Source organism: Oreochromis aureus, linkage group 6 (assembly GCF_013358895.1).
Source record: "Oreochromis aureus strain Israel breed Guangdong linkage group 6, ZZ_aureus, whole genome shotgun sequence".
NCBI classification, from domain to species: Eukaryota; Metazoa; Chordata; class Actinopteri; order Cichliformes; family Cichlidae; genus Oreochromis; species Oreochromis aureus.
The window spans coordinates 27,536,432-27,552,974 of record NC_052947.1 but is presented as its reverse complement, the minus strand read 5'-3'; the positions used below and the strand labels follow the sequence as shown (position 1 = coordinate 27,552,974).

Below are 16,543 nucleotides of genomic sequence, written 5' to 3'. Positions count from 1 at the left end.
GTATTCTGATAAAATACAATAGACCGTTTGCTGTGTTTGGGTAGAATTTGACACATTTTAAATTACAGTTTTCATGGATGTCTATTTTTCATTCAAACAAGGCTTTAAAATAGTTGTGCAGTCACACAAAAAAAAGGCCATTTTATTTGGCTTTGAGAGAGTTCATCCTAAGGCTAACCCCTGTGACAAGTTCCCAGAGGTTCCTATTATGTACCATAAACGTCTGCGGGAACATACCCAGCAAACATTCTCAACAACCCTGGACCTACTTTTCTAGCAAGAGATCCACGTTCAACAACTGATTAGATCATTAGAACAAGCCGAGACAATATGTATTTAAAACCTGTTCAAACATAGGTGATATAATCAAATTTAATACAATTAAATTTCACCTTTTACTGTTTAATATGAAAACAATTTAAGAATAAGTTAAAATTCTCTCACTGTTTTAAGATGCATTGATTTTAAAAAGATAAACGTCTGAAAGTGTTTTATTTATTTATTTTAAAAACAGTCATCAGTAGTTTGCGTAAATGGAGAAGAACTATGAAGTTTGTTAACAGTTATTTAGTAACTAAATTAGCTCTCAGTCAATTATCTTTGTTTTAAAAGGAACAAGGACACATGCATTTAATTTGTCCATTTGGCTGGATCTCTATTTTACATGGAAACAACGTCCCCATCGGCCCATTTTTAGTTATTGTTAGCTGACAAAAGGTGATCTTTTTCAGTAATTTTGTCTGGGAGACAATGTCGCTGTTTATGCTGTGTTTGCCGGGTATTAAAGACTCCATAAGATACCTTCACACAAGAAAATAAATAAATAAATAATAATAATAATAAAGGTCGAATAAAATATGATCATCAAGTGGACCAGTATAGAAAAAGCCATAATGGTCTGCTTGGGAAAATAAATCTGTTGGAGTTTTTTTCTTGGCCTTCAGACAATAATTCTGATTGCTACAGTGCCGGATAGGACATCCAAAAAAAGTCTTCCACACTTTTGACACGTATCTTTTCGTCTTTTACGGTATTTGCAGGCTGCTGTTACATATCATATTTACAACTCTAGAAATATATTAACTTGCACAGCTAATGTTGATTACCAAATTCTGCTTTTATCCTCATTTGCCTCTAATTAAAGTGCGTCTGCCACTGTTACAATTTTGAATCCTTTGCAAGGATGCAAAGCTTGACAGGCTTACAAACAGGAAGATTGGTCAACTTGGCAGAAATTTAATTGATCCTAGAAGTTTATTAACACTTTTGGAGCAGTCTTATCTCAGTAGGTGTATAAAAGGGAAGAGTTTATGCTACACAGGAAGTGACTTGTTGTGTGCCTCTGGCAGCAACAGCAGTGTGTGCGGATGTCGAACTGATAGCTAGCCTTAGCAGTGATAACACAGCAGAGCGCCACTGATGTAAGTGAAAATCTAATAGCAGTCAAATAAAATGATGTTTGGCTACATTACTTGGTGTCCAACTGGTCTGATCTCCGAGACGTGTAAAGCTTAGCACCAAATGCATCCAAAAAGTTGAATAAAGAAATTAAATCGCACGGATTACCACGTTAATCTGATCCATGTCTGTGAAACCATCGTCGCAAAATCTCCATCAACATTTTAAACACATTATTTTGCCTCTCTTTAAACTTTATTGAGTCCACTGAAAACTTCTTTACCACCTCTTCTTCCCGACTCTTCACACCGCCGAGCTGGAGACCTGGAGCCAGCCCACCTCTGTGTAGGCCCCCGTCACATGCCAGTACACCGCCCCCATCAGTTTGGTCCACACCATCTGCACCTCTGCCGTGAAGAATTCTGGGAAATCTTCAGACAACACCTCCAGCATCACACCGCTCAGGATCTGAGAGGAAGGGGTGAGAAACAAATTTCATTAAGCGAGCCGCAGAGAGACGGAGAGCGAGGGGAAATGTGGCTATTGAGATAATAAGGGTGGGGGTGCGAGTAATGCAGAAAAATTGTGTTCTGTGGGTAAAGCGGGAACAGAGTGATGGAGAAAAAAGGAATTCATTTCAGCGTTACAGAGAAGTGGGCGAGACAGGTGAGAATTGAAAATGATAACTGTAAAACATGAAAGCAGTGGGTGGACAGGCGAAACAAAGGAACAGAAATGACAAAGTGGAGAGAAAGAGCAGCAGAGGTGGCTAAAGCAAAAGCACAGAGAGAGAAAGCTCGGTGTAAGTGTGGCAGCCCGCCATAAAGTCAGCTGACCTGGGCAGAACTGGGTAAATAAACCCAAACTGCTGATGCTGATTTAACAAAAGCTTCTCAACAGGAGGTTATGAGTGGGGGGTTTCTATTAAAGCTTTGAGACATATTTGACATGTTATGTGACACCAAACAAAAGGATTTCTATCAGCTGAGCAGCTGCATGAATGTGATATGGATGAAAGTTACTATGCTGGCAAAAACAAAACTATAGCCTTCTTTGTGTGGTATTACCTGGAGACATCAAGTAATTTGTTACAGATTTCAGTTTTGAACATTTTCATCTATTTGCATTTCTGTATGATGCAACAAAGAGGGGATATCCCGAACATGGTCATCTCAGACACATAGCTCCGGCTGTGAGCACAGAAGCCCCGCCTACCTGCTATTCAAACCTTCTGTTTGCTAAACTGTCAAAGCATATGAGGCTTTGTTTTCTTCTAAACAATCTTCAGTAGCAGTAGAGGATATCCACTATGTCTCTCGCTCGCTCTTTTAAAAAAAAAAAAAATCCTTCACATGAACACGTGAAATTCAGTTTACTTGGGTGAGAGAATATGTTGTACAGAGTAAAAGACCTTGAATGTGAGGCTGTCACTGTCACTCAAATGTGACGACAGTTGGGGTTAAGAATTACCAAATAAGCCAACGTGTAAGTCTTTGGGCTGCGGGAGGCACAGGGAGAGCATCAAGCTCCACACTGAGGTGTCTCCAGCTGGCCAGTGGACTCAAACCCAGGACCATCTTGCTGTGAGGCAACAGTGTTAACTGCGGCACCACTATGCCGCAAACCCTTTATCTTATTAAACTAAATGAATAAAGGTGGTTGATGATGATCTGGTAGGATTTATTTCTGTATCCTGCCCAGTGGCCGGCGTGAAGAATGTAATCAGTGAACAGTGCGGGCTCTCGTATTTCATCCGGTCATTAGATCTAAGGACTTCTGGTTGTATTGATGTCTGTACGGAGCATTTGGACATTCAGGAAGCCACTTGGTGCTTCCTTGAGTCACTGCGGTTTTGTTTTATATTTATCAAACATAAATGTTGCAGTGTACAGTCCTCAGAGGTGATTATCAAGTCATTGTGTTTGTTTGGTACCTAATTCGCTTGGTCAAACATCTGGATGTTCTCCTTCAGTCGTTGCTGCTTGTTTCTTGTTCCCATATCTCCCCACTGTTCCTTGTACAGAGTTTCTTAGTTTTTTCCCACTTATATGTGCAGCACCTTCAGTTTTACCACCTGGCTGTCAGTTTCAGTTTTGTCTCAGCCATTAAGTCAACCATAAAAAAAAAAAAAAAGTAACCTCTGCCCATAACGTGACACATTATGAGAAAACAGGAAAGTATGAAAAAAAAAAAAAAAGTCGGGCCTTGAACACGTGAGATTGAAAATTCAAGGAATATACAGAGGGACTCATTTTTTAATGACCTATTCACAGAGTGATCAATTCAGGTCTAAATGGTGGTAGAGTTTTCTCTCGTTACTGTTGCGTTTATGAACCAACACAACATTCAGCAACATTCAGAAGACTTGGAGAAATAATCTACTTCCCCCGTCAGATGGAGCAGGAGGAACACTGAATGTAACACAAGTGTTATGTAAAAACATGGGCTTTATACAAAAATGAGTTTAAGACATTTGTAATTGGTTCTGATTCTGTCTACGCTCCTGTAAAAGCTAACTTTGTAATGTGCTCCAGGTCTGTGGAAAACTGTATTTACTTGCATATGTAAAACCTTACATATAAGGTTTTACAGAAAGCTATAAGCAAAGTAAAGACTGAAGTTGTTGCTGATTTTTTTTATTTTTAAATTGTGCATAAAACATTTTTTTAAATTTAAAAAAGGTAGCAAGAGAGAAGGGGAAGGTTCACATGATGGTAGGGTGGATAGTGGAAATATTGGAAAAAGGATGTTGAATATTGAGCTGCTAGTCAGGAGGAAAAGATTCAGAGAAGATTCACGGATGTAGTGAAGGAGGAAATGCAGAGTGTTGGTGTGACAGAGGAGGATATTTGGGATAGTGTGAGAGAGAGATTAACTTCTGTGGCATGTAGTTGTTTCTTAAGTGGCCACTGATATTTTATTGTTGTGGGTTTTTCTATATAATGTATTTGTTGCATGGATTTTGTTGCAGTGGTTGATATGTTATGGGTCCATATAGCTGCCACCTGGCATTTCTCTCACTTGTAAAGGAGATTTGATCTTAATAGGACTTATTGGTGTCACAGCTCTCCACATATATACATGTGTATATATACATATATATATATATATATATATAACATATATATACACATGTATATATACGTGTATATACATCGCAGTATATACACGTGTATATACGCATATATACACGCATATATACGCGTATATACACGCGTATATACGCGTATATATACACGCATATACACGCATATATATATATATATATATATATATATATATATATATATATATATATATATATATATATACATATATATATACATATACACATATACACATATACACATATACACATATACACATACACACACACACACACACACACACACACACACACACACACACACACACACACACACACACACACACACACACACACACACACACACACACACACTTGTCTTTTTTCAGGAATTTGGACTGTTCGTCCACATATAAATCACTGAAAACTCATTTTCTGAAAAACTCCAGGGTGTAGATTTTCAAAAAGATTTTTTCCCTGCTAAATAAAGGACTGAATCTTATATCAGACGAGAATAGGACATTCCTCTCCCAAAAGTCCAGCAGTTGGTCTTCTCAGTTGCCAGATGTTTACGGACTATTGTTAAAAGATGGCAAAATGTTAAATATTCCATGATTCTTTGTTTTCTTAGTGTTGTTTTAGATTGTTTCATGTATTTTCCCCCTAATTGCTTCAGTTTAATAGTGGGACTTTAATTCTTCCCACAGTGTTCTCTCCTCTTGTGTCAAGTCTCCTGTAGTAAATCCATGTCTGCATTTTCCCACTTCCTGTTTTGTCTTGTGAAGTAGTGTTCCTTGTGCTTTGCTTCCAGTGTGCTTCCCTTGTCTCGTCTGTGATCTAGTTCAGCTGTTTCATTTTCCTCATCTCTCTCCACTTCCCCAATCCAAGCACTGTTGGATCCTTCCCCGTGTGTTTTCAAACTTTTGTTTCTGTATTTTTCCAGGTTCTCTTTTGGGACTTGTGTTTTACCTTTTGAATTATTTCCAACAGCTTGCTTTAAGATCAACTCAGTCTTCCTTTGTCTGTGTTCCTGCGTCTGTGTTAGGGTTAGGATTAGTAACGTAAACATCATGATCAGGATGTCTGGCAGGCAGAGAGTGGACCCAGAGTGCAGGACTCAACAGATGGAAGTAAACTTAAAATCACAGCTTTATTTATGCTAGCAACAGGAACAAGCTTGAGGCTAAACAGATGGACAGAGGCTCAAACACCATGAGAGAAAAGAGGGAGACAGACAATATGTACACAAGAGGAGATTAGGACAGAGTGGAGACACCTGGGAGCACAGCTGAACAGAATGTGGTAAAAAGCAAAAAGAGGAAGCACATGAGCAAGGGACTATCAAAATAAAACAGGAAGTAACACATGTTGAGACCAGGACTAAGACGTACAAGCTTGGCAGAACAAACAATGGAACGGGACACAAGAAGAGACAGAAAGGGTAACAAAATATGGAGATACAATTGATGACAAGACACAGAGACGAGACTGGGACAGAATGGACACGAACGGCAACTAATTGCTTCTTTCACAAATTTCCCAGGTGGTGTTAGGGCAGCTTTGGATTTCATTATTATAAGATGGTTTGGATTGAGAGGTTCAGTTGCCTTTGGGTAACTGATACTATCAACAGTCAAGAGGCGACTATTTACACTAGACTTGGCTTCATAAAACAGAGTTCAAAGAGAGCCATCATCCTCCTGAACACTGAGCAGTAGTGGCGTTCAGCATGTTATGAATGGTCCTAATTTTGGCGTTGCTGGACGCCACCTGCATGACTTGCAGAAGGAGCATTGAAAATGAACTCCCACTATTTGTCTGCCAGGATTGAGAGCTTCTCTGAATTCATTTTTAGCTCCTACGAAGTTTGTGCCCTGGTTACAGTGAGTTGGCAAACAGCTCCTCTCAGGCTAATGAAGCATCTAAGTGCATTTATCGATGCATCTGTTGATAAGTCTTCTAGCTTCTCAATGATTATGGGAGTATCTCAGGTTTCAGTAAAGATTTGTTGACAGAATGACTGCTGCGCAAAGACCTCTCGAGGTATGGTCAGGTGGGACTGAGCTAAATTTAGCACATGGAAGCTAAACTATAGAAAGATTACAGACATCTAAAAATGTAACTAATGTTGTACCAAAGACTTTTATGCAGCTTATTCTTGTTGAGCGCAAGACAAGCTGCTCTATATAGGTTACACGTCTGAATGTGTCCATCATTCACGCTACTGCGCACAGAGGTCCAACAACTCCAGTAACGGCAATTTTATGGAACAGACCAGCGGTTTATTACATAAAATAATAAAACAAGAAGCAAGAACTAGAAATATAAATATAAATAACTACAAGGCTCTAAGGAATACTAAGCTCAAGGCAAATATAGAGCTAGAACATAAATACTCCTTAAATCCAAAAGAACAAATTATAAATCAAAAAATAAAACTCAACACAGGGTTAAAGATCTGGGACCAAATTAATGTATTTGTTATTATTGGTTTTTATGCCCATGCATGTTTTTACATTATACAGAACAATGATTACAGGATAGACTTGATGCTCCATAAAATTCTTCCATAGCTTGTTTGCATGTGTCTAAGTAAAGATTGAAGCCTCCAGCTTCACAAAAGCTTGAAGTATTTCTATTAAAAACACACACAAAGCAAAACACTGCAGCTACATTTGAGAAATAAAACAGAAAAACAAGTAAAACAGGAATTATTTCTGTCCTGAGTAAAGTGACAAAAGTGAAATATCCCCCATGATATTAGACTGGTAATGAGAAAATTCTTTGGGCTGCTTTGATAATTGAAGGGGCTGCTGAAGCAAGAAAATACCTTTATTAAACTGCTAGTTATTCAGGATAGAGAACCCCTGACAATTATCTTCCCTGCTTTGTTTCATGGCTGCACTGATGAAGTGCAGCCTTGCAGACAACATGTTTAAAAGTGTTTAAAACAAAATCAGAAAAAAAAGCCCAAAAAACAAGGTTCATTTTCTAAAGTTACCTTAAAGTACACGGGTTCCACTTTGTGTTTGATAGCATGGGCCTTTCCCACCAGGGCCAGCACCGACGACACCTTCTCAGGGTCATGGAGGTTTTCCACCACACTGTTGATGGCATTCATCACCCTGCAGGCATGCTGCCGGAGTTGGCTGCTCCGCTCCATCTCCTCAGGATCCTCCAGGTGCTGAAACTGGCTAAAATACTGTTTGGCCGATGGGAAGTTGACAAAAAACCTAAAGAAGTGAATAAAATTCATTATTAAAATATGAAAGTAAAAGAGCTTTTTTTTTTTTTTTTTTTTTTTTTAAAACATCCAGGTTGATGTGTGTGAATGAAGTGTTTTTACATTTTGGACCAATGCCGTCCACAGAGGATGAAGTCTGCTGATCAATTTCTGATTTTTACTTGGGAACCACAAACAGAGTGAAACTGCTGATAATAATATATGCAGCACCCCTTTCTAAAACTACCATGCCTAAAGTAGCAAAAGTCACTTATTGTTTAAACTTTGTTTTTTTTCTACACAGACTCAAAAAATCAGATGAGAGAAAGATTCAGAATAAAATATGGCTCATCGTCCTGAACCCCTCATTCATCAAAAGCTTGTACTCAAACATGCCTGTAAGTTAAAAATAATAGTTGAGCTTGAACTGTGTTTCCATTTCTATCAAAATTCAGGAGCTCCATAGTTCAGTTTAATTTTAATTGGTCACCTCAAGGTGGTTTATATTGTAAGGTAAAATATTAGAAAGAAACTCAAACAACCACACAGACCCCTATAAATAAGCACTTGGTGATGGTAGGAAGGAAAAACTCCATTTGAACACGAAGAAATGTCCTGCAAAACCAGGCTCAGGGAGGGGCAGGCATTTGGGGAAGGGGAAAGACTAGAGAGCAAAAAGAGGCATGAGTTCATTAAGATATGACGTGGCCGGATTATTCGAGATGTGAGGGAAACATGTTTGTAAGCAAAATTCAAATCTGACTTTAACAGGGAGCAAAAGAAGAAAAGCTAATATGGGAAAAACATGGTTCCTCTTTCCAGTTCCAGTTAGTATTTTCGCTGCAGTGTTCTGGATCTACTGAAGGTGTTGATAACAAGACAATGATGGTGTGAGTCAAATGGAACAAAAATCAGCTCCTGTAACGATGAGGTAAACGGCTGCCAACACGCCAACCGCACGCACTGAAGATCATGGGCAGGCAACCATCTTCTCACTCGTGGCTGCAAAGCCTATAATGTTTGATCCTCCAGCAAATAGCAGAAAAGGGGCCAAAACTGCACCTGCAGCTGGCTCATTTATGATTAATGTCATGAAAAGAAAGCCCCAAAGTTTCCACTACACTTCTAAAGTGTTGTCCTTTAAGACTCCGGCTTGGGGACGAAGCTTTGACATGTCCACTGTAATCATTAAGGACAATTACAGGATTCAGTATATAACCTTTTAAAACCTTGAAGGTAAAAAGCTTTTTATTTAAATAACTGAAGACCATTCGATTTAATTCACACATTTTCCGTGGAGAGAAAATGTGATTTTAAGGTCTTTGAAACAGAGAAACAAGAAAAAGATAAACTTTTACAAAGTGGAATGAAGTAATCAGTGATCTTCTCTGCTCTGCGACAGTAAGTGTACTAACAGGATTTCTTTCAAATGGAAAATATATACTGCACTTCCAGAGGAATTTCACAGAGAATGAAGAAGAGAAGATTTAAAACCCTGAAACCATATATTACAAGGAACAAAAGAATTAGGAAAACAGGAGCAACAAAACATCTTCATGCTGTTGTTTACGTTTGAATATCTGTGACAGCTAAAACATCTAGCAAGGTTTTATTGGCACAAATCCCATTAAACAGCGGCAATAATAGCAGCGACAATATATCATAATGAGAAGCACACATGCGTCTTAGCATTTGAAGAATGTGTCGACTTTGGCTTTATCCAAATTTACACATGAAATGAATGACCCAAAGCCATAAAGCCACTAAAACGATCATCCAAATGATACCCCAAAGCTTTCAAACTCTCTACATGCCATAAATTTTAATCAACCTGTCTCTTTCTTTCTCTCTTTCTAACTTAGTTTTTGACAAAAAGTGCAGTTCCTTTCTGTAAAGTGTTTAATTCGCCTCAGCACCATCCGTGTGGCAGGAAGTTCCCAGCAGAAACCTTTACATTACAGAAGCACTGATGAGACTCTGCAGTCAAGACTGATCAGGCTCTTTGAGTGTAATTGGATGCAGGTGGGCTGAAGAGTGCCGTTTAATTTTCAAGCGCTGTGTATCAGAGTGTAGCACGCTGAAAGACACCTACAGAGGTTGTAATATTAGAGATACATATTAAAGCATGTATGTTGTTTAGCTTCAGCAATGGCCCAGTTATTTATTTATTTATGTATGTGTGTGTGTGTGTGTGTGTGTGTGTGTGTGTGTGTGTGTGTGTGTGTGTGTGTGTGTGTGTGTGTGTGTGTGTATGCTGAGATTTAACTGAAAGGTAAAAGATAATTGTTTGCCTTCTCAAATAAATATTATCAAGTAAAGCTTTAACTGGTGACATATGCAGGTGGCATGGCCAGTTAGAATGAAGTATATGCGATTGATGTTTTTTTGGCATGTTAGGCCGATTGGGAACCAACCTAGCAATCCTCTGTACTCTAGAATATGTATTCCACAACTGGTTCGAGAGTAATTGCTCAAGGTTTTTGGCTTTTCATTAGTAAAATGTTTGGCAAACGGTGTCCTGCAACAAAAACCTCATTGTGATTGCTTTGGTTGCTAGAGTTGCCACAGTTGCATGAGATGCTGACTTGTCTGCAAGCACTCAACTACCCCCCAAACAGCAATGATGCTTGACACAAACAAGATCCAGTTGCCTTCTAGGTAAAAGCTGTTTTACCACTAAAAGCACAACTTTTACTTTGAAGGTGAACAGTCTGTTTCCTGTTTGTGCTGCATTTGCCACAGTTTTTCAACAGTCACAAAGAGATTTTCATAGTAGCACTGTATGCTACTTGGTAACCACTGAAATTGGTCACAATGGGATCACAGGCTAGTCACTGGGCCTATGTGAACGCAGCAGTTCATTTTAGAATGAATGGCTCAACCACGCGCAGCAGACTGGGGACTACTTATTTAAAAATAAAAATAAAAAATCCTAAAAATGAAGCAAACTCAGAAGTGGCAAAAACTGAATTCCTCTTTAAGGCCACTGATTCCAAAGCAAGTGAATCCTCACACTGCCCTGATATAACGCCTACGTTTACAGCATTAAACAGCATTTACAGCCTGGTGGAAAAACAGATTTGGTCTTGGATATTTTCCGTCTTCATATGAACTCTGAGATGAATGGCTCTCTTCATTAAGTTGGACCTCTTCGTTGTGTTTGTGCTGTTGAAGACTGAGTATTTTTTACAGATTTTCTGTCTAATATCGTGGCTGCAAGGTGCAGACCACCCAAGATGTTTATGTTTGGTGAGTACAGTTATAGGGTTTGGCTTTTTTTAGACTGTTGCTTAACCTTGATTAGCTGGTATGTGGGATTGTGTATTGCACCTGTACAGTTTATAAATTCATCTTCTTGCCCTAGCTCACTTGTGTTAGCTGATAAATTAGGACTCAGCCTTTTTTATTCATATCACAGAGGTTAAAACACAAAATATTAAAGATTCAAACATGCAGACACAGTGTGTTAGATCAATTTTTTATGATGTCTATGAAAATGCCAAACTTTCCATCAGAATTATGATGAAAATAAATTGCGATTTATTTTTAATATGAATTCTTCTAAGGCTCAAAGGTGCACTCCCTTTGATCGTGAACAGGTAGCTTCCTGCTTGGCTTCTTGTCAGTGTTTGTGGTGTTAGTGTCTTTTGGAGCACTGTAATGCAGTTTTCTGTTGTCTAAAAACAGAATATGGCTCACTGTGCTTGTTTGCTTGTCCTGCTTGTTTAATTCTAATATTGAATTTCTAGCACTAATTTGCAAAAATTTGTCTTGATCTCGATCTGATGACGATCTCCCTCTTTAAGTGGGACTACACAACATTTTTATTATTATTCCATCCATATTTTTCCCCTGATCTTCCTCGCTCCACCCTCTTAACAAAACAAAAAATAAACAAAAAGAAAGAACTCATGCTGAATTAAATTAAAGCTTCCAATCCTGACTTCACCATCCACTGGGTGATGTCACATTGGCTTTGTCCATCTTTTGTTTACAGTTATGTTACGTCTGAAAAATGTTTAGTTTTATCACTCAATACATTGGCTATTTGCAGTAGGGAATAATTTGAACATACAGCAATATGATTCAACTGATTGGTAACAACTGACTTAAAATTTGAGCATCTTGGACCACTTTGAGCACTATGGAGCCACATTTTGTTGTAGCATGATGTTAATTTTAAACAAGAGATCTCAATAAGGCATCTGTAAGAAACTGCTGTATCTTAAAGCCTTTAAAGTCCATTTATTTAAAACATAAATGTAACACTTTAAACATTATACCGTGTTATTAAATGGAGATATTTTGGAGATGCATATTTTTTAGCACTGTTGTAGAAGATGTTTGCCTTGACTTGCTTGTTGAATTCATGCGAGTTGTTTGTGAAGCAGTACATAATGGCTTTTAATGTGAGAGTCCACTGAAAACATTTAAAGTACCTATAATTTGGTCACGATACATCAAAAAATATTTTGAGGAACATCCAGTTCGTACATTCAATGATGGCAAAGCCCCATTTGTTGAAATCACAAATGTGTTTTATTTGTTCACGGCTTCCAGCATGAATGGTGTGAATGATCGGATTCAATAGGAGCGTGTTGGAAAGGTGAGACCTGCATTATTCTGCCAAACCTTCACACTGCACCCTGACATCCTCTAATGTTCACGCACAATGCCAGCTGAAACATTTTCCATTATTCAGAAATCCTGCTTCAAATGTGAGGACGGAGATAATTTCTGATCTGATGTTTTCACTTTAAAATGAAAACAGACAAGACAGTTTTATTTTTAATGTTGTTCCTATTCCTGTTAAAACTAAATCTATTTCTTTCACCTGTACTTTAATTTCACTTGCTGACTCCAAATCTGAAAACAGTTTTTGTCTAGCACGTCCTTTTTTTTTAGTTATGATGTTCCAAGTAGTAGACAATTACAATGACTGGAAATAAACAGCAATGGTGTTCAGAAATTAAAAAATAAGTTTGATCTCCAGACAAGTGAAGCCAAAATATTAAAGAAGGCCTTTTTGCTGATCCTGAAATGCTGATCCTCTGAACCGATGCTTGACTGAATCAGCAGCACGGGGAGCATTCGTGCAGGTTGTCCAAAATTTTCCCGGCAGTCACAGAGCACACAATTATGCTGAGCTTTAACATGCTGAAGACATATCAGCTAATGAGTGCCAGAATTTCACTTTTTACATTCTGAACTCAACTTTTTTTCCACCAGATCTGTCAGATTCATGTCAGTGATGAGCATGGGAAAAGAACAAGATATAAAAGGGATGGAAAAATTATATTTAATCCAAGCATGATGGGTGACTACTGTTGGGTCTTACAAAGAGAGACAGATGCACAGTACTAGTGCCTCAAACATTCTTAAGCATGCCGTTTTATTTTGAGCTAAATTAAAAGAAATGCACTTCAACGAGTCATCGTTTGGCATCGTTTTGTGGTTTGTTTTCAGAATTTCAGGCATTTTAACGATATTCATAAATGTTAAAACGCCACTAATATGTACCTAAAACATAATATATATGCATCTGTAACATTATAAAACCCTAGCTTTAGACTTAATGTTAGAAATGTCACAGATTTGCACGTAGACTCATTGCACTCTTTGTTCGGTAGTGCTAGATTTTTCCTTCAGAAGTCGCTTCATTTTTCACGGCAAGGTTTCAACATGCCTTACAGATTTTGGTCCATGATGACATCCTAGCATCACACTGGTGACTGTGGAGGCCGTTTGAGTATAATTAACTAATTTTCATGTTCAAGAAACTTGTTGAGAGAACATGGAGAGCATTATCCTGCTCAATTCAATTCAATTTTATTGATATAGTGCGAAGTCACAACAATAGTCATCTCATGGCGCTTGATAATGTAAGGTAAAGACCCTACAATAATACAAAGAACCCAACAAGCAAATGATCCCTGCTTTTTTTCCTGTTTAAAAAAGAAAAGAAAAAATAAACCTCTAGCACAGGGGTGGGCAATCTCAGTCCACGAGGGCCGGTGTCTCTGCAGGTTTTAGACGTGTCCTCGAACCAACACAGCTGATTTAAATGGCTAAATTAGCTCCTCAACATGTCCTGAAGTTCTCCAGAGGCCTGGTAACTAACTAATCATGTGATTCAGGTGTGTTGACCCAAGGTGAGATCTAAAACCTGCAGGGACACCGGCCCTCGTGGACTGAGATTGCCCACCCCTGCTCTAGCAGAACTAGGCTCAGAGATGGGCAGCCATCTGCTGGGACTGGTTGAAGGTGTGAGGAAGGAGAAGAGCTGCTGAAAGCAGCTATCACAAAATGGGTACGCTGTGGTCATGAAGGAATGGACATGCCAGCAACAATACTCAGGTATGCTGTGGGTTTTAATCTACGCCAGGGGTCTCGAACTCCAGGCCTCGAGGGCCGGTGTCCTGCAGGTTTTAGATGTGTCCTCGAACCAACACAGCTGATTTAAATGGGTAAATTACCTCCTCAATATATCTTGAAGTTTTCCAGAGGCCTGGTAACGAATTAATCATGTGATTCAGGTGTGTAGACCCAAGGTGAGATCTAAAACCTGCAGGACACCGGCCCTCGAGGCCTGGAGTTCAAGACCCCTGAATTCTACGCCCATTTGGTACTAATGGGTCCAAAGTGTGCTGAGAAAATATCCCTCACAACATTACGCCACCCCCAGCTTGAACAGTTGTTTGGCTAATTAGATATTTGCATTAACAGGCAGGTGAAGAGGAGTGCCTAATGAAGTGCCTGGTGAATGCATTTGATTACACACAAAGGTTCTAGTTAAATTATATCCTCATAATCATCAGTTTTACTCGTGACCGTAAATACAGAGGTTCATAGCACTGGACATTTCAGTCCCGACCAAAAGTGGCAAACCAACCAACCAACAGATGAATCTGACAGGGAAGCAGATCATTGTTCTCAAACAGAGAAGGAAGCGAGTATTTTCAAAGCTTTACCTCAAAGCGCTACTACAGAACAAAATTATTTATCTCGGATGTCCCTGTAGTGGGTTTGAGTCCTGAGCAGTACCTAAAATCAGAGTTATTTTAGGTGAAGATTTGGTAAATTCCATTCTTCAACAACCATGGTAGACTTAAGCATGGAGATAAACAAAGAGAAACTAAAACATCTTGTGGGATTCTAGTTACAAAGATTTGTTTTGATTCAGGGTTTGACAGTTTTCATCGCAGTAGCCTGTGGCCTCGCAGCAGCTCGGTGTGCGTGTGTGAGAGCGTTTCCACAAGCCTGGCTGCAGGAGGATGGCACAGATTAAGTACTGCTGGTTTTCACAGACAATGCAAAGCGTAGCTGTTAACACAACGCTTTTAAAATTTACATACAATGAGTGCAGTGACTGAAACAGATGGATTTAAATGCGCGCGCGCGCGCACACACACACACACACACACACACACACACACACACACACACACACACACACACACACACACACACACACACACACACACACACACACACTGTGGCCCAGTTTAATTCTTCTCATTGCTCGAGCTAACTAGAATTCCTCGTACCGTTATTTCCCCGCTGGAGTTTTGCCTTCAGCAGCTCTGCGACAATGCATCCACATCCCCCAGATCCTGTGTCATGCTAGGCTTACAAACACTTGTGTCGCCTGCAGGGCTTCTAGCTTGGCTCTACCAGCTGTCACGATACGTACACAGTCTTTATAATTCAGACGCTCTCTGGTCTGCTTAGACAAACATGAAAGTTAACTGTAGCGCTTAAAGAAAACAAGACTTCTCTCTGATGTTTTCTCCGTAGAAAAAAAATAGTTTCTGTGCCAATCCTCTTGTGCTGGAATGATAAATGTTTAATTCTCTGTAGCCAAGCCATGGTTGTATAGTACATTACAAGAAACATAGCAGGAACACAAGGGGAACATCACTTTGCACGGAAAAAACCTTGTTCTGATCTGGAGTCTCTGTCACAGTTTCAAAAGCAGACTCTAAAGATTTGAATGATGCAACTGTTTCTTTTTTTTCTTTTTTTTCTTTTTTTGCAGACACTTCTTTTTGTTATTTGTTTTGGCCTAAGCATTATTCAGCCCTGTATCTCAGGAATTTTGTTCTTATTGAATGATTCACAAGACACAGGGGAAAAAGTGTTACTGTTATGTAACAAGATGGAGGATAGTTAAATATATTAAACCGGCTGAACCATATCACTATTTACTAAAAGTCTACAGAGGAAATACTAGCTGTCCTTTAATTCGCTTTATATGTAAATAACAGCTGTAAATCTTTCAGTGTGACGAGCAGAGTGATCAGTTGTCAGCACAAACATATTAAAGTGTCTGCTTTACCCTCCACAGGCCTGGGTATCATGACCCTGGGTCTGAGTTTAGGTTTTCTTTAACTTTTGAGGGGTTTTTTTTTTTTTTATGTGTATAATTTTATTTATTGATCTTCATTTCTTCTTGAGCCTTTTTGGAACCTTTAGTTTATCTTTTAATTTAGTTTCAGCTTTATAGTTTTATTTGTTCACTGCAGTGTCTTCTGTCTCAGCTCCCTGTGTCAATTTTTTTATGTCTATTTTTCCCTGCTTAGGTAATCTCACTTCCTCTTCTATTTCAGCAGTTACCTGCCTCTGTTTTCTTGTGTTTGGTTTTACTTCACCTCCTGTCTTGATTGTTTGCACCTATGTCTTGTTTTCCCCAGCAGTGTCCACTTTCATTGATTTCAATCTTGCTGTAGATCGCGGTATCTTCCCCTGAGTCTCTAAATCCACATTTAGTGGTAACTTGAACAAAATTCCGTACCAGATACAAATTTTGATGACCGTTAAGTTGAACATGACACATG

At 38.9% G+C, this 16,543-nt stretch overlaps 1 protein-coding gene across 1 annotated transcript in view; it reads right to left on the bottom strand.

Annotated features, from left to right (window-relative positions):
* Positions 1-470: 470 nt before the first annotated feature.
* The window catches only part of cygb2 (cytoglobin 2), a 37,045-nt gene continuing 20,972 nt past the window's right edge, over positions 471-16,543 (bottom strand). The window contains exons 3-4 of the mRNA XM_031727532.2: positions 7,485-7,716; positions 471-1,866 (exon numbers count right to left, since the gene is read on the bottom strand). Coding sequence (XP_031583392.1) covers positions 1,702-1,866; positions 7,485-7,716 — 397 coding nt within the window. The 3' untranslated portion in view covers positions 471-1,701. The remainder of the gene's footprint in view (positions 1,867-7,484; positions 7,717-16,543) is intronic.